The sequence below is a fragment of the Amphiprion ocellaris genome, chromosome 8 (genome assembly GCF_022539595.1).
Source record: "Amphiprion ocellaris isolate individual 3 ecotype Okinawa chromosome 8, ASM2253959v1, whole genome shotgun sequence".
NCBI lineage: Eukaryota > Metazoa > Chordata > Actinopteri > Pomacentridae > Amphiprion > Amphiprion ocellaris.
The window spans coordinates 19,685,109-19,713,088 of NC_072773.1; the positions used below are offsets into that span (position 1 = coordinate 19,685,109).

At 40.0% G+C, this 27,980-nt stretch overlaps 1 protein-coding gene across 15 annotated transcripts in view; it reads left to right on the forward strand.

The window, feature by feature from the left end:
- Positions 1-707: 707 nt before the first annotated feature.
- Positions 708-27,980, forward strand: part of hspg2 (heparan sulfate proteoglycan 2) — a 107,960-nt gene continuing 80,687 nt past the window's right edge. For 9 of the 15 annotated variants that reach the window (XM_055012586.1, XM_055012589.1, XM_055012587.1 and 6 more), the window contains exon 1: positions 708-1,206. In XM_055012586.1, the coding sequence (XP_054868561.1) occupies positions 1,138-1,206 (69 nt within the window). In that variant the 5' untranslated portion in view covers positions 708-1,137. The remainder of the gene's footprint in view (positions 1,207-27,980) is intronic. The other 6 variants (XM_055012588.1, XM_055012596.1, XM_055012597.1 and 3 more) reach the window with 4 other exon arrangements.

The following is a 27,980-nucleotide window of genomic DNA, read 5'->3' on the forward strand; positions in this document are numbered from 1 at the left end:
ATTTTTTATGTATTTGACGGTTACAATTTATACCGTTTTCTGTTATTTTATCAATTGTGATAAGTAAATAAACAAAACAGGGAAAATCTGTAACAGTTTTCAGACCATCTACTATTTTTGTCCTTAATATATAATATTAAAATATTTGAAATATATATATATTTTTTTAAATAATGGAAAATATATGTAAAATAATGAGATTTTCGGGGACTTAAATGCAGTAAAATAGTTTAATTTTATGCTCACACATTAAAAAAAAGTATTTCTATTTATAAAAATACACATTTTGAATGTGAACATTACATACAGTTTAGGAATATTTTTCACAATTAACATATAAATGTAAAAAAGTAAAGTATTTTTCCAATTTATTATTAGGAAACACCATAATCTGTAACAGTAAATTCTCCCCTAAAATGCAGTTAAAACCTGTTTAAAAATTATTTTACAATTTATCAAATCAGTTCCATCATAATCTATCGGGGGGAAAAACACTCCAGTGATGCATATAAATTCCATGAATGGACCATTGTTCCAGTTCTGTTTCCTATAGCTGCACTATTTTAACAGTGTGCTGTTGCTACTTTTGCTCATGTTAAACATTCCCAAACCACCACACAGATATTTTGTGCAGACTGGACCCATGTGAGGGGAGTGTGGTCCTGCGCACAGCTAACATGGCTCTACTAGGTGGCGTTTCCCCACGCTGGGATTAGCTGTCGTCTCTTTCAGCACTCCCTGAATTCCATTCCGCCTTTTACTTTTTCGGCAGTGCTCTCTCTCTCTGTCTGCACAAGACTTCCTAGTGACTTTGCAACACAGCATTCAGCCTACAACAAGTCCCAAGTTTCGGAGCGCAACGGGAGGAGAAGGAGAAGCAAGTTTGGAGCCCTCCTTTGGACTCGATATTTGTGCGTTCCAACTGAGAAAAACGCAAGTGCGTAAAGGGATCCGTGTTACCTGTGGATGAAGTCCCACCGGGTGCGGGACGCAGAGGAGCAGTCGGGTTTCTTCACAGAGAAGGAAAGTCGGGAAAAGGTGCACCGCTCCAGTGGCCAGGAGGAGTGAGGGACCTCGGTTATTTTTTCTTTTACCTTTTTTCCCCAGCAATCGCAGCCTGTGCTGGGTTGGTGGAAAATGGGCACTATGACCACAGCGACCTGTGGACTTATCCTCTCCTTGTTACTCACATGCCAGCTGGTTACTGTAAGTCACCTCAAACTTTCTGTTTACTGCTTGTTTTCACTCTTAAACACACTGGAGGACTTTACTTTCCACTCACCCACATTAATTGACTTATAAAAGCCAGTAATCCTTCCCAAAGGTCAGGTCAAAGTTAGAACTCTGTGCATTTATGTCCTATTAAAGGCAGAATGTGTTGCTGTTTCTATTTATGTTGAGTTAATAGTGTGATCTGTCTATGCGGGGCTGCTCATATGCAGGTGGACTGTGTTACAGATTCCAGTCTGCATATCAGCATGTACTGTAAAGATGCTTTTGGAAGTAATATGACAAACTAGAACCTCCTGTTGAGTGAAGCCGGGCTAAGTTTGTCCATAGAAACTGGAAGCTATTCATAGTCTCCCTGGTGTCCCGAACTCCCAAACCTTTTCGAAGTTTGTCAGCTTACACTTTGCATTGCCTTCGCTGCCCAAGGAATCAACCAAATGCATGCAGGTTTCGCCTTTGTGATCAAAATGTCTGAAAAAGAAAAGCCTTTGTGTCCTCGTGCTGCTTTATTTTGTAAGACCTCTCAGTGAACCAGTTCTGGAAAACCAGGAACCAAATGGGGGTTCATTCTAGAGAAAAAAAAAACCCTGCAGGCTAGAAATACTTTTTATTAATACTAGCTAATTAATACCTTTCTCTTTCATCCATGATCTACGACATGTGAGAGAATGCATCATATTGGGAATTACTTCAAAATTCCATCTTGGGATGTTTTTCATTCATCTGGTAATCATTCACTGGATTGTCAAAGTTACTGAGGTCCAAAATTATGTCTTGCTATTACTCGTTTTGTTCAACCAGAGGCCCAAATCCATCGTATATTCAGCCCACAACAAAGAAAAGTTCCAATTCCTCACATAGGAGAAGTTGAAAGAGAGACTGTTTGGCCTTTCTGCTTGATAAATAACTTTAATGATTATTCTGTGGACTCACTAATCAATTAGTAGATGAATTTTTTTTCACCTCTGGCACACTGCTCATGCATCATCGGGTATTTATCCTAGAGTAATTACTGATATTGCAGTCTGAGAAATACGTTGTCTTCCCTCTTCTATATCTGTGGTATGAATCATATAGAGGGGATGACTGCTGCTGAGAATAGACTGCCCCCACCGTTTGCAAATCCCGTCTGGTCTCTCACCTTTATGCCCTCCAATAAACAGAGCTGTCATGGTTGAGATATCTGTGACACCTCGGTGTTGATTTGATCTGAAGCAAAGCCTTTTTGAATGATGGGACGTAGTTGCGGTGGGCAGTGGACATAAATCTCTCCCATGCTGGGTCTAGAGTGTACGGGCATTGAGATGCCTGACGTTTGAAAAGCTATAGTGTTAAAATTTGGATGACTTCAAGGTATATTTAACATCCAGCGGTGACAGGCTATTGAGCGCCGAGCCTTTCCTGTGAATGAAATGGTCTATCACGTTGCGTCACGGCACAAAGCCGAGGCAGAGCGTCTATTACTTGCGTCTTCAAAGTCACACAAGTTATGCATCTTCGATATCATCGATCCGCAGAAGCTTTGCAGTCCCCAGAGGGCTATCATCATCTGTTGTGTGCTGACACTGGATGGTAACAGGAGTTGGCCTGTACTATTTTACCACAGCGTTGATTGACTGCTAGGCCAACAATACCAGCATAATTGAATTATCTGGAACCACAAGCATCTGTTTCTTACATTATGACTTTGAACTACAGCAGGCTGGCTGTCTTTTGATTCAATTAGGCACACGTACTGGTGTTACTACGGGGCCCTCCGTCCTCACTGCTGGAATGTCAGGGTCATGTGCATCAGCTCAAACAATCAAAGTCAATAAAAAGTCTCTATGGGTAGGAGTCTCCATACATAAAGAGTGCCTGTATCCTACTGTGCACCACCAGCAGTACTAGTGTGTGGAGGCCAAGCATGTTTACAGCTGCATGTTCAATTAAAAACTAATGATGGCGACCGGAAAATCTGTTTTTCAGCGTTTTCAAGGTGAAAATGACTTGATAAGGCCTGCTGTCTTTGCTTCTTATCCCAGTAAACCATAGACAAGACAGAGAGGACACTTTTTTTTCTGGTGTATGACATCAGACCAACCATGAGCACTACTGCTGACAATTTTGGCACTGTGATCTCTCCCAGTATAGACAGTCACAAGTGTCCCTTGACTTCATTGGGTTTGGGGGGAAGGGCGGCTTGGATTCCTATGACTATATAGTTGGAAGAGTGTGTGTCATTGGCGCGAATTGTTCCCTTTCTCCGCCGCATGTTACTCAACCCCTTCATCCTTCTGCTAAATTTTCTGCAGCGACAGTTTGATCTGATGATTTAGTTCCTCTGTGCCGGCAAAGTGGTTGGTCTCTCCGTGCAGCACTTTGTTATTTCAGATCAAGCTACCTGCTATTTAATTCCAACAACTCAATAGAGTCCTCATCGACTCTATAGAGTTGCAAAGCACAGCAGTGCAAACATGAACTCCACTCCAAAGTTTGAACAGTAGAGAAGGCCTGCCTCTCCCCCCTCCAAGACCCATTCACATAATTGCTTGAAGACTGGGTTCAGTAAACATGGCATTGTTGAATTATAGCTCCAGGAGGGAGGCCATCTTGGCTGATGGGACAATGCTGTACTGAATTGGCTCGCCCCCTCCTCGAGCACGTTGGCACATATGGAGCGCAGGCCGGCTCGCTGGCATTTGTTGACTCTGCAGTGAGGTGTGACTTGGGCCGGTATAGGGGTCAGAGAGGTGAGGACTCTGAACCTGACTCTGCTTCACAGCTCAGCAGGGCTCCTCATGATTAGCTGCAGCTAGACAGTTTCCAAACTTCTTTGCTTTTGTCTGTACGTTCAGACACGCTGCGCTGAGGTGGTTTGAGTCATCTTGCTGTTCGACTTCACTTATTCAGTGTTTTGCATGCCTTTGTGGATTGCACTCACTTGAAAAAGTCTGGTACTCCAAGAAAAGCTGTGATGTGGTGAATAAACAAGACAAGCATTTGCTGATTAGTTCCTTTATTTTGTTGTATTTTTTCCACTGTTCCATTGGATGCAGATGTGGATAATATTCCTAATTAGTTTGTGCTGCTTTGCCTCCCTACAGAGAAGTAAACCTTTGGTCGGTTTTGATTCAGTTCATAGCTTGGTAGAGGCCAAACAGGCAGATTTTAATACTAGTCATCCAGTGGTGTCATATAATTTTGCTGTTTTTTAGGCGGCCAGTTCTTTTTTTTTAATTTGTTACTGAAAGCATGAAAATAAACTCACACCAAGGACATATTATTATGTTCCTTTATGAATCCTCAGCCAGGTGTTAGTATTATAGTATTATTACTAGAAACTAATGAATTCATGCACTTTTTAAAAGAAGCGTAATTTCTCCCATCCTCAGAGTTGGGTGTGATACGTGCCCTGCAGTATGAATTCCGAGTTGAGGCTGCAGAGATGCTTCAAAGCCTTAAAGATGTGTAAGATATATTTGGGTTTTTCACGCCACCCTCTCCTCGAGACACACCTTCACGCAGACACATGCACGCCGATGTTTTTTTTTTTTTTTTTTTTTTAACAGTGCTTTGTGCTTCACGTTTGCGGTAGCCCTGTGCTTTCATGCCCGGCGTCGCATCCATGTCGGACAGAAGAGCCGACTCCAAACACAGCTGCACCTCAGCTGGTACAGCAGCAACTCTGTGCATGTGCTGACATGAGCACACATACTCTGAGTACCGCCTGTTGTAACTGGAGTCCCACTCTTTCCATTCACACCTCTTTACACATTTACGTTTTCTGAAGCGCCTGTGTCCGGATGGCTTTTGTTCCAAAGCACAGACTTGCATATGTGAATCATCTTCAGATTGGTGTGAAGAGTCTATGAGGCCATTTGGTGATTAAATCTTTAAAGCCTTCTGTGGAATACAATGCAAGTTTTTATTATTCCTTTTTAGGTGGTAGTGCATAAAAAAAAAATGTCAAACCTCTCCTGATTTTATTTTTGGTGAGGTAACAAAGTGTGTTCAACACACCTCCAAACAATAACCTATTTTCATTTTATTTCCTTCAGTAAGACCCAGTGGTTAAAATAGTGAGCCATTAACTAACAGCTCTTGGACAGGGCCAAATTTGTCCAAATGAATGACTAACTGAAGTGCCCATGAGCAAAATTCCTGCCACTTTTTGGATTCTGTTTTAGAGAACCTTGTAGTCTGAACTCTGCAGTGCAACCAGTTCTTAAGGATTTCCTCACCAGAATCATTTAAATAGCACGCTGATATGAGTTAAATGGTGAAATACCAGCCCTCGTGCCTTTTCATGTTTTTCAGCGAAACATGCTTTAAGTATATATCACTCTTCATTCCTGAGTTATGGAGCTACAGGTGCAATAAAACCAGCAGAGTTCATGGTGAGGTCGCAAGATGTCTTCAGGATGCCGTCCTGCCACCACAAGCAATAAAAAACGGGTGATGGTCAGAAAGTATTTGAGGGAAGCAAATTCCAAGTGTGTGATTTTTATTATTTTTTTTCCCCTTTCTCACTCATGGCCTCTAAGATGCGGATTGGAATATTAATGGTATTGTTTTGGAGATCAGAAGCAGAGACAGATTGGTTCAGTGTGGAGAATGGTTAATAGCAGGTGTTCATTCATTTTTATTACACAAGCAGGTCTGTAAATTGATGTGCTTTAATGCCAATTGTCATTCTGCTCCCGTGGAACTAGTGAGCTTTAAATCTAAGAAGAGTCACTCAGTTTGATAAGAAGAACAAAAGGCTTGTAATAGACTGGAAGCCACTCTGACTGATTCCCCCATCTTAAACAGTCTACTTCAATCTTTTCATGGGCTTTTTCCCAGGCTGTGCCCAGGCTTGCACCTATTAGAGATTCATTGAAATGCTAAGTTTACTGTATTGCACTTTCTCTTTGAAGGCGCTCCATAGTTGTCTGTGCTCTATTGAATCTGCCATTGTCTTTACCAGAGGCATTGATGTGAATTCGCTTCTACTTTTTGCTTAAAAGGAGCTGCTGCATTGTCTTGTATGGTCCCTCCCAACTTATACAGCTACACTGATGGGGGTCGCTGCCCTTTTCACCGACTGTGTTTTTGTGTGTGGTGAACAGAATGGATTTTTTCTGGGGTACTTAAGCAAGCTGAAGGATTGTTATCATTCCTTTTTCTTCACCATTGTCTTTTAAAACCAGCTCTGACCCTGACATCCCCTGAAGTGCTTATAAAAAAAATCCCACCCTGGTGTCTTATCAGTGCTGATGATTTCCCCCTGAGCACAGACTTGTAGCGCCCTGCCTCCACTTCCTCTCACGGGGCAGCAAGTCTCTACCTGTGAAACAAAAAGGCTTCCACCTTTGTAAGACTTTATTGTAAGAAGATGCAAATTCGCTCAAGCTGCTGTTAAACCCTTAATGTTCACAGAGGGAGGTCGACGAGTGGAATTTTGCTGCCTTCAGGGTGTGAATGACTGAAATGAATGAAAGGTAAATACAGAGGAAACACCGGCTACCCCCTCTCAGCTCATTTTTGTTTAATTCAGGAGTCTGTTCACTGGCAGTACCAGAAGCTTGCTGCTCTAGAGAAGCCTAATTAGCCAATGACTCACAAATTAAAGGATTTGTACATTATGAAAACCAGAGAAATGAACTGTTTTTTTTTTCTGTAATCAACTACAGCAAATCTGAACATTGTGAGAACTGAACATCAATTCAATATTTTTCTTGCTTCAGATACTAAAATATGTTTAAGGTTCCCCACATATTCTGCCATTAGACCAAAACATTACCGGAAAAAGTATTTTTTACCAGTCAAAGTTAAGTATATTAGCCAAGCAGTTAAGATCAGAACACAACAATGATCTGATTATACATTTTTGGTACCCATACTAATTATCTCCACACTGCAGTAAACATTGTGAATTTTAATTCCAGTCATTATCATTGTAAATTGTTTGTCTTTAAAATTACTCCTTATTTACTATTCACTACATTTACTGCCTGCCATTTTTTTGAGCGTATGGATTCATAGTTTTTAAGAGTCTCCAGTGTACAGTGCCTCCCAGTCTACATTGGAATGAAAAAAGCACTTTTTAGATAGATACGACAGTGCAACATAATGGTAAAATGACTCTTGTGCAACTCAACAGCTGGTGGTGATAGCACAAAATGATGATAAATGAGTGTTGCTTTACTGCTCACCATTACAGGGAATCGTGATTGAGTGTAGAAGCTGATTATTTCAGACACAGCCTATTACCAATATTAATTTCTCGCTTGTAAATAATGTTCATTTTAACATCTTACTTTGATATATCTGACTTGCCCCTAAAAATTCTGTGCAGGCAAATGCATGCGATTGTGGATGTCTCATGGATGTCAAGTTTAAGGCAGTATGCTGAAACGCTGATGTAATTATTGTGCTATATGGAACAAGCATTGTAATTTAACCCTCACACATCCAACTCGAAACACTTGTTTTATTTATGGCTGTCACGATCATGAAGTTTTAGTTGATGATTTATCTTAGTACAAATAATTGATTAATGGTTTAATTTTTTTTCCTGTTAATTTTATACCTCCATTAGTTTTAGATTAGTAGTATTAGTGCTTTTGAAAGCCACATTTTGCTACAAGTCAGGTAAATTGCTTTCTGAAAGTTATTTGATGTTCCTGTTTCTTTCAGCTTAAAACCAAAATGTCTCCAAAGCAGTGCTGTGGTGTTTAGCTTTGCAACTAAATGCATGATGCTAATAAGTAAATGCTCACTGAAAGTTGATTGAATATTGCAAGTTAAGCGCCTCGAGATAAACACTTAGTGTCATTAAAGCATAGCAGAAGAAATGGGTGCAAACATTGGAGAATAATGTGGGAATAGTAATTGAAACATTTCTGTTTGTTTCCTCCAGCTGTTCTCATAAAAGTGAATAGAAGTAATTGTAATGTCTGTGTAAAAGGATCACAGTCGGCTCAAATAGCTGCAACTAGACGATAATGTCATAATTGTGATAGTCCTAATTACACTTCATTCAAATTACTCCTCCATAGAAATGCCATTAATGGTGTTTTTGGCAAGCGATTTGCTTGTGAGGTGTGAATTTGAAAAAGTGGCCAGTTTGTGTCTTCCTACTAAGTTTTATTAGTGTTTATGGATTAAGACAACTGGAATGCCCAGTAATGGGTGAAAAGCCACAGCAATAATTAATGGGAGTTGCGGTCTTGAGTCTATGACATGCGTAACTTCAGAATTGGAGATGCAAATTCAAAATTATTTTCTTAATCGATTAATTGTGAGACTATTTTTCAACATGGACAGGTGACATCACCACAAATGCAGCTCTCTTTTTAGTCACTTGGATTAAGAAATGCCATCCTAGCAAACTCTGGCTCCTCTTGAAAACACAAGCTCCGACTTGAGACCATTAACCCCCACAAAGATCTTTGTCATGGTGCCCATTGCTAGGTAAACCTCACAATGATTTGTGCTTGCCAATACAGAGCTGCCTGTAGTCTAAGTGACCACCTCTTTAAGTTAAACACTATTAAACACAAACAAGCTGCAGTCTTCTTCCTTGACAGTAAGAAGGTCCACCTGATGGTACAACCAGGTGCTACAGTTAATGCACAGCACATTTTCTGCCACACATGCCCTTGTCATCTGCCTTAATGGTTAATGTTTTTTTAATTGGTTATATTATAATAAATTAACATTTAATCATTTACATCCCTAATGAGAAACTTTCTTACTATTACCCTCCCGCCATCATATACTGCATATGTGCTGTGCAACGGTGTCCAAGCAGCAGTAACTAAGGGTGATGAGACTTAGTGAAGATCAGTCAGTGAATAAAGAGCTATGAATACCTTTTGCACACAGGATGTGACACGTCAGCCTTTGAAGCCGCTATTTAAGTATGTGCCAGATTGCTTCTGGTTTACAGAATAGTTGGGTTCCTGTGTGCTGGGTCTTGACTGTACCCTGCAGTGAGACTACAGAGGCCCCCAGGAGACACAGGAGGAGAGCTGCACCAGTCTGGTCTGTGTTATCATGTCAGCTGCAGTCCCATGAGACATAACAACTTCTTCTCTTTGATATACACACAGGGAGTAAGTCTTGTTCTCAGAGGAATTTTCTCTGTCCGTTGTTTTCACCTCATGTCCTTCCCCCTTTCTGTTCCCTCACTAGAAGCTTTTACCGTTCTTCAAACCTCTGATTCTGTCCACCTTGCAGCAGTGAACCAGCATTTGTAATCATATTTGTTGTAGACAAATGGCTGTCTGACCACCAAGTCCTCCAGGAACAAGGATAGCAATTTGGACAAGTGATTTGCTCCAAGATGAGATATCTTCAGAGCCTTTCCAAAAGCAAATGGCTTTGTGGTTAAGAGATTGCCAGCAATCTATTGTTTTGGTGCAGTGGCTTGTGATGGTCTGAAACTTTTGTCCCTTGCTGAGTCACCATCCTGTTCGGGAAATGAAACCTGGAATTATCTACAGGACAAGAGGACCCCACTTCCCCTGAAGCAAAGTTTATTCAGGCTTTCCTGTGCACCGTTCAGATGTCCTGCTCTATATATGCTCAAAGAAATAACCCAGTGTAGTTGTTGTTCTTTCAACCCCCATACCCTGTTTTTTTCTACTCGAATCATTTTCTCTCTGAAGTATATTTATTTTTGAAAAACCCCATAATCCTTAATCATTGTACTTCTTCTCGATTCATATCCCGACAAGCAGAACTCTTATTTAAACATCTCCCCTGCATCTTGAGTGTTTATATCCTGCAGTTAAGACACAGAGGCACTTTTCACAAGTTTTTATTTCTTGCACAGCGTGATCTACTTCAGTTGGAGTGCCTGTCAGCTGGTCACAGAGTGTAGTTGCAAAGCTGTACAGAAGGTTTCATAAGTTTTTATAAGTTGGCAAGTAACATGCTGCAACTAAGGATTAATGAATTCCCCTGGACCTAATTATGCCGAAGTACAAGCCCTTCTTGTTTTTATTTCTTCTTTCTCAGCTAGAATGTGACATTTGAATTTCCATCACAGTGTGTTTCAGCTGAGTTGAACTGCTTGGTTGGAAATATTTTCCTTCCAGGTTTGCTGCTTTTGAAGATGCATGCTCCCTGCCATGAGCCAAACTGTGCTGTAATGGAAAAAAGTCTTTGATTCACGCACACAAACACACATGTGATGTATTTTTTAATGAAAAGTGAACATTACTCACTCACTTTGACCTGATCTCAAGCTGTATAAATGAAGCCTAAAACTTGAATCCATTATTACGCTTCTGAAAAATGCAAGTCTTTCCTGGAATTACAGGGGACAAAATAAACATCATAATAGCTTATTATACATTTTTCATTTTAATATAAATTAATATTTAAAAAAATCAAACTAGATACATCCTGGTAATTGATTCAATTGAACTGATTGGGCTTTGCTACCCTTAGTTGCTGTTGCTGTGCCTCATTGAGCTTTCTGTTCTTGCACTGCACATATGCAGTTTTCAATTATGCTGAAATGAAAGATTTGCTATTGGAAATATGCAGTAATTTCTAAAACAATGTCTCCCTGGTCTTTGACAGGAAGTATTCAATAGCATGCATCCAGTTTCACGTCGGCAACCATCAGTTGCGGTGGTTGAAATAATTGTTGCCAGCAGATCTGATCATTTTCATTATTTTAATGCAACTGGTAACTCCACAAACAAATGTAGTAGTTAATAATGTACTTCTTGGCCTTGGATGTAACACTTGGTTGCTACAGCAGGTTGTAGAATAGTTAGTTCAACATACTAAAAATTGAAGCTTACATTGGAGCAGACAAACATTGTTTAATTTAAGCTTCATAGTTCTGCTTTTTATTCCTGAAAGGGCTACAAAAATACTCCAAGCTCTTTATATACAAAGTGCCACTCTTGCTACAGCCCTACTTACAGCTTGTTATACTGTTTAAGCTGCGATTGGACTACTGGTACCTTCTACCTCACTGGGCCTTTTCACTCTTTAACAATAGGAAGTGTCTTTCAGCTGATATGATCTTCATTTCAGTTACAGTTTTATGAACCACAATGGGAGGCGTAATATCAGTACAATAGACGGTGTGAAATGATGCAGGATTGGAAATCAAGCTTTTGATAAGACAGGAATGTGGGATCTGTTGATGGCTGAGTGTTTCACTAGATTAAAATCACAGCTTCTTTCTGGAAACCATCACCACTGAGCCCTCTGGTTATTTTCAAACACACTTCTCTTGAAGCTGTTCCAGATCACCTTCTGAGGGAGAAGCTGAGTGAAGGATTTCAGATTTTTATCTTAGTACATGTAGTGTTTTGCCAGCTGAATACAAAGAAATCAGGGGACTTCTTTACCACCATGCAGACTAAAGTAGCTCAGCATCCGTCATGTGCCTGGAGGCTTGACAGTAGGTACCTGGCAGGCCTATTCAAGCTGAAGGTTGGGTTTGTAACACAGTCGGTAAGGCAAGGGGAATTTCTGTGGCTTTAGACTAAAGTGGTTGTATATAATTTTCTCTCCACCCAAACCATCTGTTGATTCCATGGAATGAGAAGTCATCTAAGTACTCGGTTTAAAAGGCCTGTTTGTGCACTCTTGAATGTTGCAGCTGTTTAATCAGAGATGACACAGATAGAGAAACTTGCAAAAATCTATTGGAAAAATACTATTTTGAAACGCAACCTAAAGTTCATTGCAGAATCAGCGTAACTTAACGTCAGGGGAAGCATGACTCAGACTGTGTTTCACAGTAAGTAGCTGCTGACCACCATGTGCGCCTTTACAAAACCACATCACTGAGCACCGATGCATGGGAAGAGCAGTTGTTCAGCAATGGAGATTTTTTTTTTTTAAATCAATGCAAGTAATTTGATTTTACACTCGTCCGTCTGTTGCAGATTTCTTTGTTGATCTATTTTATATCCTCCGGAGGCACATGTATTGGATTTTCCAATCTAAATTAGAGATCTCGGTTGCCCTTGATGTTGTTTCCATGATCATGAGAGACAGTAAAGGCCTCACTTTTCTGTCTGTCTTCCTTCAGGCAGCACCTCCAGCCAAGTCAGGCAATTATTGCTTTAAAGGGGGTAATTAAATGGTTCTTCCCCCGAGTTGAGGACTTGTGTGATTTAAGCGGACTGTGAACACATAGAGGATGCTCTCTCAGCTGTATCGGGATGAAGAGGCCCAGTATTTCCTACCAGGCTCCACCTGCTGAGGCTCTATTAGGATCCTGTCATGGGTACTAGAGGTGAAGATGGAGGCACACCGGGGATAAAATTTGGCAAAACACCAGACTTGAGTCAGTTTCTTGGGGACAGATATAAAGTCTTGCCTGTGGGCACATGGTTAACCTCTGTCTGTTGTTTCATCAGGACTTTCCCAGAGCAGGAATAATGGAAAACAAGATTTGGGGGAGATAATAGAAGAAGGAGAGCAGTGCAGTTTTTTATGCCTATGTGTTTTTTAGAACGGGCCGACCAGACAGACAGAGATTAGGCTCAGATCAGCCCTGGGTGCAGTGTGTCTGCAGAATAGTCAGCACTATCGCTGCACCCGAGAGGTGAAGCTTGTCCTTGTAATGTTATAAACCCACACTAATTTAATAAAACCATGACAAATGTCCTACTATAGACCTGTTCTCTCTGTTTTTGATATCTGTTGAGTTAAGGACCCACTAAATACATTTCAGAAAAGAAGGACGTGTCTGTTGCACATTCAGTTGCATGACAACTGTTGAATGTCACCCCTGAGTCTGCAGTGCTTACCCACAATGCAAAACATCTGTGAGGAAGTAGACACTTACAATCCGATAGGCACTTTCAAAATGTGTCGCATGTATCATAGATTTTTCCTGTGAGCCATTGTGCTGTCTCACACATTTTAAAGAACATCTTAACAATTTAAAGCAACGACAAGGATAACTACATTCACAAAATTTGCTAAAAATCCCAGTAAGTCTTGTTTTTATATTCTGAGGGGTAGCATGCATTGTCAGTCGTGGCTCATCCTGTCGTCATCCTGCCTCCTGGGCAGGAATACTTGGAATTAGGCTGAGGAATGAGTCTTTGCTGACATGCATACCCTTAAGGGTTACTTTAAACACTGGAGAAAAAATAAATTAGAATATATTTGATTTTTTATTAATGCAAAAATGCTTTTATGTTATTACTTATTGTCTGAGACTGCAGAATTTTACTGTAAACTGTCCAAAAGGTCAGAGGGAGTGACGTAACGTCACTGGTGAAAGCTGAGTCTTAAATTATCCCCATTCTGCTCTTTTTTTTTTTTTTTTCCTTGAAAAGTTGCTGGGCTTGTGCTGGCCTGTGCATTAGCACAGTGATGAGTCACAGACGGAGCAGGCTGCAGTTAGTTTCACTGCCTTCTCTCATATACCTGTCGGGTTCCCTTCACTGATTAACCACCACTGCTACGTGTTTTTTCACACAGACACACAGGGCCTCCTGCCTATAATTACCTCTTATTATAGTAGGAAATGGATCCCTCACATCTGCTTCCAATGAATGGGCAGGTTAGGCCTCCTGCTTTCTTGTATTATTGCATAAACTCCTGGCAAACAGATGTCTTTGTAGGTGTGAGCGCACAGTCAAATTAAGGCCTGTTGTTGAATTATGAGGACAGGTGAAATTCGTCTGTCAGCCAATGAGAGGAAGATGCTCCCAGACTGTGTTTATGGTTGTCAGATGTTGGCCCTGAGGTTTGTTGTGTGGCTGCTGCCAAATGCATTCTCTTAGGTCTGTGGCTTAGATTTGAACCTCCTGCAGCATTTGTTTAAAATCCACTTTGGGGAGAATACAATCACAGAACTTGAATACACTAAAAAAATAGCGTTTTTAAATCACTGTATATTACCTGTCATTTTTCAACAATTTACTATTATTTTACTGATATTCTTAAATTAAATTACACATAATAACATGTAGCATCACAGAGAAAGGATTCATTTACATGTAAACAATAAAATATTATGTTATATTTGATAAAGAATTATGTCCCTATCAAAAATCTATATTTTTATGAATGGTAATTACTTTTTTTTTTTACAATGTGTGACCATAAATTTGCTTTTTGTACAGAGCAGGTATTGTCCACGTTGTCCTTATTAAGTTTGTAGCCCATTTAGTATAGTCTCACCGTGTATAGTAAACAGAGAGTTACTATAGGAATTCAGACCATTTTTGTGCTTAAGCCACACATAATGAACAGTCAAGGGCACAACATAGCCTCAAATATCATTTGTTAATGTTATGACACATTGTGTTGAAACATACATTAGTGATTATAGTTATAGCCATGATGTAAGGAGGCAAGGATTGTTCAACTGACCCGCCTTTTTTAGGTTAACTGCTGACTTTTACGTCCTCCTCCTGGCTAATAGCAATTGCAGCTTTTTTACAAAGCACAGGATCGTTAAAAAGCCTCTGCTTTCAAGGTAAATGTCTGCAAAGAATGGCCTCAATAAAGGTTTGTGGATTTAATTAACGACCCAGAGGTGGAATTATTGCTCATTAGTTCGCACACAAGCCTACAAAAGTGTTTTCATTTCAGCCACTTCGAGGAATATTTATTAAATCCAAACCTGGGTCTTCTATTTAGTCGTCTTTGCTATTAGTTTTGGTAATGATTTGCCCAGTTGCCAAATTGGAGAAAATTCGAATGAAATGTTTATAGAATACAGATCTGCAACTCTTGAAAGTGGAACAGCAAAATTCAGAACAGTCATTTACAATAACTGTCCGAGCTACTTTTTGATTTTGCTGTACAGTGAGGTTCAAGATTGTTCTCAGGATTGTACCATTTCATTAAGTTGGGACTTTAAAACAGGAAACATTGCTAGCTGTCAACTAGCAAGTTTTCCCTTCAGCAGGACACTAAGACATAGTTAATTTAAAGTGTGCATTTGTACTACTTGTACTTTGTACAGCTGTTATGGAATGGTCTACCAACATTTTCTATTTTGTAGAGCAGTTTACAGAGAAGGGCGAATTAAAGGCTGTAATACCTTTCATCAGAGTTCAACCAGGGATGTTAGAAGATCTTCAAGAGTCCAGAAATTTGTGGACTAATTCTGCAGCACCAAAGACTGTGGTTATATGGTGCTTGTCCCACTCTCTCCCCTAAAGAGCCAATCATCGGCCAACCCCTGAACCGGGAAACATCCATCCAGTCATGTCATTGTACTGATACAAGTGCAGAAACTGTGTGCATGTGTAGTAGAACTATAATCTGCAAACCTTATTTTGAAGCAAAATCACCAAACTTTCCCAGTGACCATCAAAACTGCCTGGTAGCCTGATAAAACGGCCAAATGTGTTATCAAGATGGCTGATGAGTGGTGAGAATTATTCTAGAAGGACTTAAGTTGGAATTATATCAACAAAAATTAATGCACGAGTGATCAAGGCAATTCTAATTGAAGAAATTGATGTTTCTGCAAGATTTTACCTTTATAAAGAATGAATTGCATCACAGGAGATCAGACAGATTTGACTTCAATCTCTAACCCATGCACAACCGTATTATCTAAACTCATGATAACCACAAAATTGTTGTGTCTACGCTTTGTTGTAGATCTGGGCCGGCCTGTATCGCTTCATTTCCATATCTGTAGAGTTAAAAAGGCGACTCATCATTCGATTTCTATATGAGTATCTCACCTAAAATGTGCATGACTGTTTATATACCGTTGTTTTTATACCATGGTGAACTTAATTAACGGCTGGAGAAATTAATGATTGATGTGCAGGTTTTGCAGACATGAAGTCAACTTCCAGTTGCTGTTTTTGTCTGTTTACACTGTAGTGATGCTGTGCTTGCATTTAGGTATTGTTCTGCTGTGAACATGCAGCCCGTTTATTTTTGGGACTATCTTGTGGAGGAAGGGTAAAGGAAGTGTTTAATTTTGCTTAGGGATTTTATCTGGCTCTCTGAGCCTAAGATCCAGTAGGCGTGGTCCTGTGTGGGGGAATTCCTTCCCCTTAGGTTCATCATGGAAAATGGGATGGCAGTCAAGCTTTGTGAAACTCTCTTTCATCACACTTTTACTAAGCAGATATGCATGTTTGGTCTCTGGTTTGTGTTTTATTTGCAGTTGTCTGGTTTTAGATTGTGAACTGATTGGCTGCTGCCTGAGGAGCATTTAACACGATGTACTTGAAATATTTAGGATTGTGAAGTAATTTTATAGATCTGTGTGTTTCATTTGCTCTTAGACTCAATTTGTGACTCATGACAGAAGAGACCACACCACAGTCAGCTGTTGGGTCTGTGTGATGGACAGGTGAATGATCCCTGCAGGGAAACAGTCTAGACAGGAAGATTCCCAGTCTAGGCGAATTAATATACTGAAAGTTGTATTGCTGATATAGTCACTAACTAAATACAGAATCTCATAGCTTTAAAGCATGACTCATGCTCATATGCATGAAGTGTTTTATCTTTGGTTAAACAGGATAAGTAGTGTGGGATAGGAAAAGCCATTAAAGGCAATAACAGGATACTGCAGTAATTTCTTTAGACTGCTCTTGCTACTGATTTAAATAGAACCATAAAGTCAAAGGATGAAGTGAAGAAGATCTCTGAAGTTGTTTCTGTGAAGTAAATATTTTAGTGCGTTTTACTCATTTATGGAAACCTACTGCGCTAGATGTCAAGCCGGCAAAACTGTGAATGATGCAAGAAACTCAGACGTCTCAAGAGGCTCTTGTTGAGCCCCTTGTTGACCTTGGACAAAAGTAATGACGGGACTACTGTTTATCTCCCATCCAACAGCTTTTCCCCCGGCTCTCATTCACAACCATATCTTCTTCCTGCACTCTCTCGGTTTGCTTATCCAAAGTCTGCTCTGAGACTTGCTAAGGTTTTTGGCTGGCTTGGATTTCCATACTTGTTGCTAAAGTTGGACGCAATGCAGCAGTATAAGGCACTTCTTGTGCAAGTGTTCAACTGTTAAAGCAACAGCTGCCAAAACTTGTTAGGTTTTAGCTGAGATATTTTTCCTAGTTAATGCTTACCATTAACCCTCGGAACCCCAAGCAGTTTGTGGGTGTTTTTTTTCCCCCTCTTCTCACAGTTTTACTCACTATGGGCTCATTGTTCACTGCAATATGAAGACCTGCACCTCTGTGAAAACCTCACAGCCATGGATGGAAGTAGAGAAGAGAACTGAAAAATGCCTTCTGGGCAGAATGATGCAGTCATAATGCCTTAAATCATCAAAACGAGAACATTTCTTTATTTATCTTATTGAAATTGGAAAAACCTGGAACCAACATGTACAGCATTTTTCCAAGTGCCCACAGGTGTTGGCAATAAAAAAAATGGTGCTTACATACTATTTAATTTGTTTTGTTGTCATACTTTTCTCTTGTCTGCTCTGTGAAAGCACAGCCTGCAGTTCAGCTCAGTTCAGTTTCCGTATTTTTTTGTCGTTTGACTGTTGGTCCAGTTGAGTTAATAATGACTTAAAGGTTGTGCTGAAGAGTGAAGAATTTTCTTTTTTTTTGACAGAATATGGTTCTTACAAATGGTTTATTTTTGTTCAAATTTTAAATGAGATGCATAGAATACAGTGATTTTGATTAAATATCAGGATTTTAAGCAAGATTTTGTTATTTTTCCTGACCAAACAGCTCGCTACAGATAAGAATTTCAGAGACCATCAGAAAGTTGAAAAGCTGCAGATTCTCTCTGTTTTTTATAATTTCTGTCTTTTTAAAGGATAACATGCTTTTCACACCCGCAGGTGGATTTCGGGGTTAAAACTGGCAGTGGACTTGAGGGTTTAAAGGGTTAAAGCAGCCTCTTTCCTGCCAATTTAGCAGGAATTGAGAAAGCACATTTATGAGGTTACAAAGATCTATGAGTTGAAAAAGACAGAAAAGTTGAAAACACAAGGACAATAGAATAACTAGTGCTTACCCTGAGTAATACAAGAAAACTAATCCTATTTACAGGGTTGTAGTTTTCTGACTGGCCAAAACAAAAGAACTTTACACCTGGAGAAATCCAACCTTCACATCACTCAAATTCCCTCGATCCTCCTCCTTGAACCAGCCTCCTGAAGATAATCCGGTTCTTTGCGAGTGGCCTGCCCCCTTGATCCTTTGTCAGGGGGTGACAGAGGGAGTCTGAGTCATGAGTTTAAATCTGTGAATGGAGAAGGTGAGAGCCAATCAGAGTGAGGGCATTTCATGCTGACAAAGTGGGTACCTGATCCCCTCTCTCAGGCTGAACCCAATAATTGGCTTCAGGAATGTTCACATTTCTCTGCTTTAGGGTATCATTAAAGAAGCAAAGCTTGCTGGCTTTTTGGAGGTTGGTTCAGATTTGCCTTGATCCTTGGACTGGGGGGAAATAAATGACTTCCTTCACCAAACATAGAAGACAACCTGCAGGAAAGTCCCTCTTGTTAGGTTGAAGCTTAAGGTCACATCTCTGCTGCGCCGGCTGTGGGTGAATTTGCTCCAAAACATTCATGTCTATTTTTGGTCATTAAAAATTAAACACTGTCAAAACAAAATTGCTAAATCATTGTCCTCCAGACGGTGAAAAAACCTCAGTGAAATGAAGTATAAATAGACTCAACTGTGCTGTCTGTGTAATGCCCTCTAACAGAATCACACTATTACTACTAGCGACATACCAAATCTTGAGTCAATTTTCATGTGCTGTACAGATGTGGGTGTGCCAGTATACTGAGCAACAGTTGGCTGTTCCTTATACCACTCACAGCCTTCTCTGAAACATGGCTTTCTTCAGTGTTTATTGGTTCTTGTCCAGGCCTAACCTCAGATGGAGAGGTGGGGGGGATTTGCCAGCCACTGCAGCAGACTGCCTACTGTATTCAGGTTGTCTGATGATTGATCTGGAAAAATGCATGTGTAAGATTTTACATGAGGGAGAATTTCACACAAAAACATCTTTCAGAATGCTGGCCAAGTATAATTCAGGTAACTGCGCACAACCATTGAACACATAAATGTGCTAATTCTGCTTTAATAGCTGAAAATTGTGCAGAGACTATTTTTACTTGTATTCTAAACGTTTTAATGTATGTGGCACGTAATAACAAACTCCATTTTTGGTAAAGCATAAGTTTGGATGCGATTAGCTCCTACAGCAACAGTAAACATGACATGAAGTGGCTCTGCAGAAGTCTCCTGACTGGACATTACCCCCTGTTCTGTCCTGCACCCACTCTGACTGCAGGGCCTCTGGAGGGGGGTGTAATAACACCTGCAGCTACGCAGCTCGTGAGGTATTTTTATCTCCCCCTGGAATTCCACCACTGTTCTCCTTGTAGATCTGCTGTCTGAATGCATGGGGGAACTCAGCCGGTGGGGGTCCTTGACACAGATTTGTACAAATCACCAGCCTCCCCGTATTTCATTCATTCCTGCTGACACATCCGTGCATTAAGTCATTGTTGGATGCAAACACACACTTCCGCCTTTGAGAATTGTTCGCAAGCTTACGCACAACTGAATTTTGTCTCAGTGTGACATTAGCCACAGCAGCTGTTTTGTCGTCACAAACAGGATTTTTCGCCTTCACCCAATTTCTCCCACATGCTGTGTTCTCTCCCCAGTGTTGTTTTGAACCAGATCCAGCCAAACACGTGCAGATGATTTAGGAAAATATGCTGACATTTGGTCCAGAAGTGGCAAATGCATGAATGGCTTTTTATTTATTGCTATGGAATTGATTCATAGCATTGCTCTGGCAAAACATAATGTATGGAATGTTGCAGCAGCTGAGGGCATTTATAATAGAGGTATTTGTTATGATCCATAACTGACTAGTAAATGAGTGTTCTATCATTGTACGTTCCCATGAGGATAGATTAAGTTTATCTGTAGAGAGAGCAGCCAGTGTGGTGAGGGCAGTTGTGGCACAGATGGTCCACCTGTGCTTACAGTGTCCCAGCTGTATAGCTTTGTACAATCTAAAATAGATCTGTAAAAAAAAAAAAATCTCCATTAAAAATCTGACAGAAAAGATCTTAGAAAATACTCCAAAGTTCAAAGACTGTAACAGTGGGAATAATGGCAATTATCTGTACAATAGTGAGATTTGTGCTCATTTAAATACAGCAAAACTGTATTTTTTTAATTTACCAAAGACTTACTTTTTTTTACAGTCAGCATGTAAATTAATATTTTTTCTGTAATTTAACAAAGCAAATAAATGTATAAAATAATAGTAATTTGAAAAATTACCATTTCTCAATCTGTGGCATACATATTTTTCTTTCAAATGGTGACAAGCATCTGGAAAATAGCACTATTTTTTGCTGATTTTAATACAGTAAAAACTGCCTAAGTTCATGGTCAAATGTTGTAAGAGGGTAAATTGCTATTTATGAAAATACAGATTTTTGATGTCAGCATTATTTTCTGTTTTGCATATGTTTTTTTCCAAAATGAAGAAAATCTGTAAAATACCAGTTAATTGTTACAAAAATACACAGTAAAAAATTCTTAGATGTGTGCAGTGTTTGCACATTCCTGTCATGTTCATACTTTCAAAGGATGTGATATTGTTTGTAGCAGAACATGCTGTTTAATAGAGGCGCTAAACAGAAAGACTCATTCTCTCGACTCTTTGATTTCACAGATCACGCTGACTAAATGAAGTAGTGATATCATGCACAATCAGAGAGCCGGATTGCCCTCCGAGCATTATTAGGATCAAAAGATCCAGCTACAGCAACAGTGAATGATGTTGTTTATGCCTGAGGACAAAAACAAGTTCATCTTCTGCTCACTGCTGTATCAGATGATCTCTCAGTGCCAAATACCCATTGTTAATGGCTCTTAGTATTATTAATAAGTTTCACATGTCTTCTTAATCATTGACTGTGGGCACCTAGGCTGTGATGCTCACATGGATACTCTATTTGATCTGGTCATTTGATAGTAATGTTAAAGGTTAGAGAGCACTTTTCTGGCTTGTCTGTGTGGGCTGTGATGAAAGCTAACCTTTCCCTGCTGCCCATGGATATTTTGTGTATTTCTGCAAGTGAGGCCAGGCCAGATCAGATTTTTGCTCATCTACTCCCACTTTTGGTTTTCCAATGGTGCACACAAGTTAGCAGAAACAGCTGTCAGGTAATTTCCAGTAGGGAGGATGGAGGGAGGACTCTTGAAAGGCAAGAATAACCTCAGAATACCTTCTCTCGTTCCTCCCTTTGAGGTTTTTGTCAACATCAGATTTTGGTATCTTGTTTGCTCTGCAGCGGGGAGAACATCTGGAGAGGAGCATAGCTGTCTTTTATGCTGCAGCCCCTATTATGTTTATATTAATGGCATAAACAGCTGAGGAAGAATATTTTCATTCTCTCAGTCCATCACCTCAGTGGACTTTTTAGCCTTGGCAGCGCTAACAGAGACCGTAACTGGAAAAAAATAAAAAAAATTATGAGGGGGGGAAAAAAAAGGAGCAGGACTTTGATGTGCAGATGGTGTTCAACAAAGAGTTCTGTTCAGATAACAGCAGCTTTTGTTGTGATGTTTGAAGCTCAAAGTGCATCTTAGGTTTTCAAACAGGGACTCATGCTTTGAGATACTCAACATGTTGGAACCACTTTGCGTTCCAGGAACTTCACCATGGTGCCTACAAATCCCGGTTAATTATGAGATCACCACCCAAATAGCATGGCCTTGAGAACTGGCGGAAAGTGGCTTTACCAACATGAAATTACTCCCCATGGCCAGGATGCCTGGAGGTTATTCTCTCCGTGACCAAAGGGCCAAGAAGCTATTTTGTTCTCACAGAATCAAGAATCTATTATTGTGAAAATGCAGATGTTCCATTTCTGCACCTCAGTGGAAGGCTTTGCACGTGTTGCTGCTCTAAAGTTCCAGTTTGTTTCAGAAATGATTGCATAAGCTTTTAGTCGACTTAGTGTACTTTTCCCACACAGTGTAATGATGAACTAATCAAGTATGATACACTGGGGGGGGGGGGGGCAGAGTTGACAGACTGAGCTAGTTCTGGCCTGTGATTATGTGGGACAATGTAAGTGAGGCCAAGTCAACAGGTGCTGTCAGATTAGTTGGTCCTGAGGCGAGAATGAGTGAGAGAGGAGGAGAGGAGGGTGAATCTGCTGCACTGATGCAGCTTAATCACAGAGCCATCAAACAGCTGCTGCTACTTCCTGTCTCAAGCTTAACTGGCCAGCAAACCTTTAAATCAACTCAGCGCAATCTGTCATTATGTTTAAAAGATTGGAAAAAAAACATTGCACTTCCTATACACGCTCTTTTTTTAGCGACGCTAGCAGCTTGGCTCTTGGGATGGTTCACTGAAAAATGTATTTAGGTTCAGCAAAAAAAAAAAAAAAACCCAAAATGCAACAGTGTGCAGCAATCTGCTTGAGGTAAACATCTCATTAAATTATTTTCAGCCAACAAACAACAAACTACATTGAGTTAGAGGAATTAGCTTTTACTCTACAATGATTCTTCTTTTTTTTTTTTTTTTTTAAAAAATTAGCATTCTTAACTGTCGGAAACTGGCATGCAATTTTGTACAAACATTCATGGTCGCAAGAGGATGTAGCCTGCTGACTTTGGTAATGCCCAGACTTTTCAATCACTAAACAGCTGTTGAATGGATGACTGTGAAATTTGATACATGGTCACCAAAAGATGAATTCTAATTCTAACCTTCCTCTAGCCCAACTATAGGCTATTTAATATATTGTAATAACATTTAGCGAGGATATTGAGCGCCTTCATTCCACGTACAGGATTACTGCACTGTAAACTCTGGTGCCTCTTGAACAGATTTGCTCTGGAAACCACTGACCATCCCAGAAGCCTTTGTCATGGTGACCAGTTGTTTGCTAAAACCTCAAAATGCTGTTTGCTTGCCGACATAGAACTGCCTGTAGTTTGAGCAACCGCCTCCTCAGATCACAACAGTATTAAATGCAAAAAAAAAAACTGAAATAAAACTAAACAATGAGAGGCTCCAACTGGTGGCGCAAACAGGCACTGCACTTTATGCACAATACATTTCGTGACATGCACGTCCTTCGTCTTCTGCCTTATCAATCATCCCGAATCCATGGTGTCCGTCTGTGTGAATGTCCGCAACAGAGTAGTATAATTTAATCTGAAGCTACAATTAAATGAATGCTATTCACATATTTTAGTATTAAAAACTTACTATAACACAGAGGTTATGAAGTATGTCTGAGTTTTTCTTCAGAGCTATATACTTTAACTATTAAGTGCATAGCTCTCTAGTACAAGTAAACTGTTCATCCTGTACAAGGAAATGCACAGTTCTTTTCCATCAATTTTCTCCAGCTGAAGCTGATTTTTGTTCTGAGGTGTTGCTGTATTTCAGTGTCAGCTGAATGTTCAGGCACCTCAGATCCGTGATCCCTCTCCAGTGGGAAGAAAAGCAGATATCTTAAGTGACGCAGCAGGGCTTTCAAAGGGACTCTTTCTGTTATAAATAAACGGGCCGTGGCTGGCCAAGCTAGAGCTGCTCTTCCCCTCTGAGCTGCCATAAGTCTCAGCACCTCGCCTGTCAGCTGTCGTCTGGGGGAACTGGAACTGGCCTTCAGTCCCCTCCTCCGGGTCACTCTCACAGAAATGTTACCGGAAACACACACGCTATTTAAAGACCCTACGAATTACTCCCACAGTGTTTATGTTTGATATGACACGCACTTCAGGTGAGCAAGGATTTGACAGTGTTGTTGGGGTTGTTTTTTCCTATTTAAGCCTTCTACTACCACCACTATTCACTGTAAACGTTCTGACTTTGTTACACCCGTTAGTGTATAAACATTTATTGGGATATTTTTCTCACAATAACAGCAGCATAGCTTGAAGAGTGAAGCCTCCAATCCAGTAAATTGTCCTTTCCCACACACCACAGAGCCCTATTAACACAGAATAGGTCCATTCCAGTGGGCTGATAACTGTGTGCCTCTGAAAAGGGTGTGTATGTATGCATTTCTTTATACCTGCATGTGTAAATAGGGGGTGATTTCTAGGCTTTTGTTCGTTGATGGTGTGAGCCTTCAAAGTTCACCACTGGACAGGCCACTGTGACCATAATTCTAGGTGGTCTGTTAACGCAGAGTCCTGCTGGGGTCCCTGCTGTGGCGATAATTGAAAAGACTTTGCTTCTGTGTGTGTCAACTGGGCCTTCACGCCTTGGGATGTTTGGGGGGAATGTGGTCACGCTCTATTATCCCACCCACTGTGAAAATACAATGCAGTATAGCTTTAAAAAACACTTTGATCTATCTGTAAAGTTGCCAGAAGAATAGTTTATGTGGGAACATCCATACTTATGTACATAGACAGTACTTTTGATAACTTAATATGAACTCCTCTGCTGCATGTTTCTTACTAGCTTCTAAAATAAATAGAAATGGAGTAGGTTGTGAGGCCTTGCTCTGCTGCTCCTAACACAAGTTCTTCTTGTCGTTTTGCTATCGCGAAGGCTAACAAAAAAAAAAAGACCATCAGAGATAGTGTTTCATTTAGTGTTAGGCTGTGGTGTCTTGTTTCACAGCCAGTTTACGATCTCTGCTCTCTGTCTGGTCGGTGTGTCGCCAGGCTAAGACCTTTGGCCTGAAATACATTATAGTGACTCACCCCCATTTTTTAAGTTGTTTTTATCTTATTAAGACACATGAAACACAAAATATGTCATAAAGATTCTTCTCTTCTTATAGTTTTAGGTTTGGAGTGTCTGATAAAGGTTTGTTTTGGTAGAATCTGTTAGTGTCCCACCATTTAAAGTTCTAAAGCTGGCCAAAGTAAAAGCTAAGCCTTGTTTTAATTGAGTGTGATATTAGGTAGTCTGCAAGCATTTGCATGTGTGCATGACAGGAATTTGTTTCTTCACTCTCCTTTTTATTTTAAAAACTCCTAGCAGAACAAAAAGGAAAAAGCTCACCGACAGATTGCATTTTTTTTGTAACTTGAGTTGTAGCTCTGTAGAAGTCCTTTCTCACCCTGTGTAGCTGCAGCATGTACACAAGTCTGCACAGGCTGGATGCTTATTTTGACATGCCTCCCTAAACAGACAGTGAGTGTTGGTATAGACACAGAGGAGTGTGTGTGTGTGTGTGGCAGATCCTAAATAGCTGGAGGCACTACTTTCTTGCCGGATATAGTCTCTGTACTTTACATAGAATAAAGGACAAACACAAGAACATGACAGACTAACTTGTACTTTTTTTTGTTGTATTTGATATTATCAAGGTGTGGCAGGTTTAACTTTCCATGAATATGATGCCATTACAGTGTAAGGAGCAGGACTGTGTTAACATTGTGATGTGCAATATATAAAGTAAGGTAAATTAGCTCAAACACGTCATGCTGCAACTTTTTTTGCTGCCTGATGCAAAAAGAAACCTTGCATTTAGGGTTAGGGTTTCTTAACTTTACAAGGCACATTAAAGAGACACATAGTGTGTTGACATGCAAGCTGTACATGTGTCCGGAAAGATGAATGAGGAAAAGAAGCAATGAAAAAGAAAGGTTTGATTGCGAAAGGAAATGCAGCATCGGTTGTATGGAAATATTTTAGCCACAGAAAGGATGAGGTTTACCAAAATCAGGCTCTCTGTAAGCAGTGTCATGCAATTGTTGCAGTGAAGTGGGGAAATAAATCTTAGTTGTTTGAACATTTAAATTGGTACCATAAAGTTGTGTGCGATGAATGCGTCTGATTTGAATCACAACCAAAGTAAAAATTATTCCTTTGCCATTGTTACATGTTATGAGAAAATTTCCAGACAGCTTTTTTTTTTTTTTTTTTTTTGTAAAGTGTTAAGTTTTCTCTGCAGATGGACTCTTACAAAATCACCCAAACCAACCGAAAAACTTTCTTTCTTTCCAAATCGTTATTTAGGTAATCTAGTTAAAAGTTTTTATGTTAGTATTTTTATGACAATATCTGTTTTTCCAATATTGTGCATCCTTAAACAAAAGTAATTTGGATCTCTGTGCTTTTCAGCTTTTACAACTTAAAGGGAAACTTTGTCGATTTTACGAGTCTAAGTCAGTTTACGGCTCTTGGGAATGCTACTGCATATGTGACAAATGTTTTCAAAAGAATTTGGGCTGCAGAGGAAGCTGCCATAAATCTGATTAAGTGGCTCAAGAGTCGTCTCTTGAGTCAACGTCAAGACTAAAGCCCCTTTCAGACATGCACTCTAACTTTCTGCTAATCTGACAGCCACTGAACGTGTCGACTGTATGAGTGCCCTGGTCCTTAAAAGTTGCCACAGCAATTTTAGACCTAATAACATTATATTACCACTTTCAACACAGGACACGTCTTAACTGACCCAGTCACATGCACTTGCAAAGCACATGCAACGGTAATGCAATTACAGCGGTTTACAAGTTGTATGAAGTGATTTTTCCACATTTCAGCACCAGTTTTGGTCCAAAACATCACAGAGAATAAAATACAGTTTGTGTGACAAAAAGCACAAAACAACTTTCTTATTTACTTTGCTTTGCATTTTTAAATCTGTTAAGCTACAAACTATTTACTACTTTATATAATATTAATATATGGATCTCAAAATAAATATCCACATACCACCATCGGACCGAATATTCAGATATTCGGGTCCAGCCCTAGCAACAGGTTGAAGTTTCATGGAGAAAAGTAAGCAATGAAATTTTTGTCAAACTTTTCAGAGAATAACTGAAAACATACTTTGTTGTGGTATATCGTGATATATATCGTTATCGTGATATAAAATAATCCATTTCATGATATATGATTTTTTTCCATATCGCCCAGCACTATTGTAGAATAATATTGGTGGATTAGTCATTCATTGCTAGCTTGCCTTACTAGATTGCACTTTGCTGCATCATTTTGCAAACAGAAAAATATAACCGAAAAGGTAGAGAGCATGTTGATAAAGTGCCTGGTTTGGCGCTTATTTCCTGCAGGAGCCAGGCTTATTGTAAAATGCATGGCATGACTGTTGTGTGGGAGAGCGAATGAATGACCTGGGGGAAGATGACCAGGGAGGCACTCCAAGCATGTGTTCAAAAATGTCAACTTATCCTTCACTCTTTACTCCCAGGCCCCCTTCCCTCCTCTCTGCTGGTCCATTCTTCTCAGAAACTGTTCGTTGCACCCACAGTATTAGTCATGGAACACTCTGAGAGGACAATCGGTGGATGTTGTCAAAGAGTGTTTGTCTGTTGAATGAAGAGGTTCCTTCCACTTCCTGCCCAGCCAATCAGTTTGGATTAAACCCTGTGGAAATGTCAAAGAGCTGCAGGGAGCAGAAGGGCCTCACTCATCAGGCCTTTTATCCAGCCAACGCTCAGGCAGAGGTTTAGTGTCACAAGTGGCAGTTTGTCAGTTCCCCAAACACTCCAAGCAAGGGTGAAACACGTAGGAAGCTCAGTTTCTGTCACACAAAGCTGCCCTATTGCCGATTTGTTGTCAAAAATAACGATGACATGTCTGTGGCTCTTGTTCTTGCAAAGAAGTGTAGAAAAGGAAATATTCTCTTGGGCTTATTATTTTTCTCTTTTCACAACATAAGGCTAAGCATATCACCGCTCCCCGTACAGGTGAAGATTAGCTTATTTATGTTGGAGCTGCAAAATATGTCATGGTACTAGAAAACCAACATCTAAAATTTCTTGAAGTCGTGCATGGGAACTATGTTTGTACTGAAGTTTATTCCTACACCTTTATCTTGCTGTTTTGGGCATCTAAAT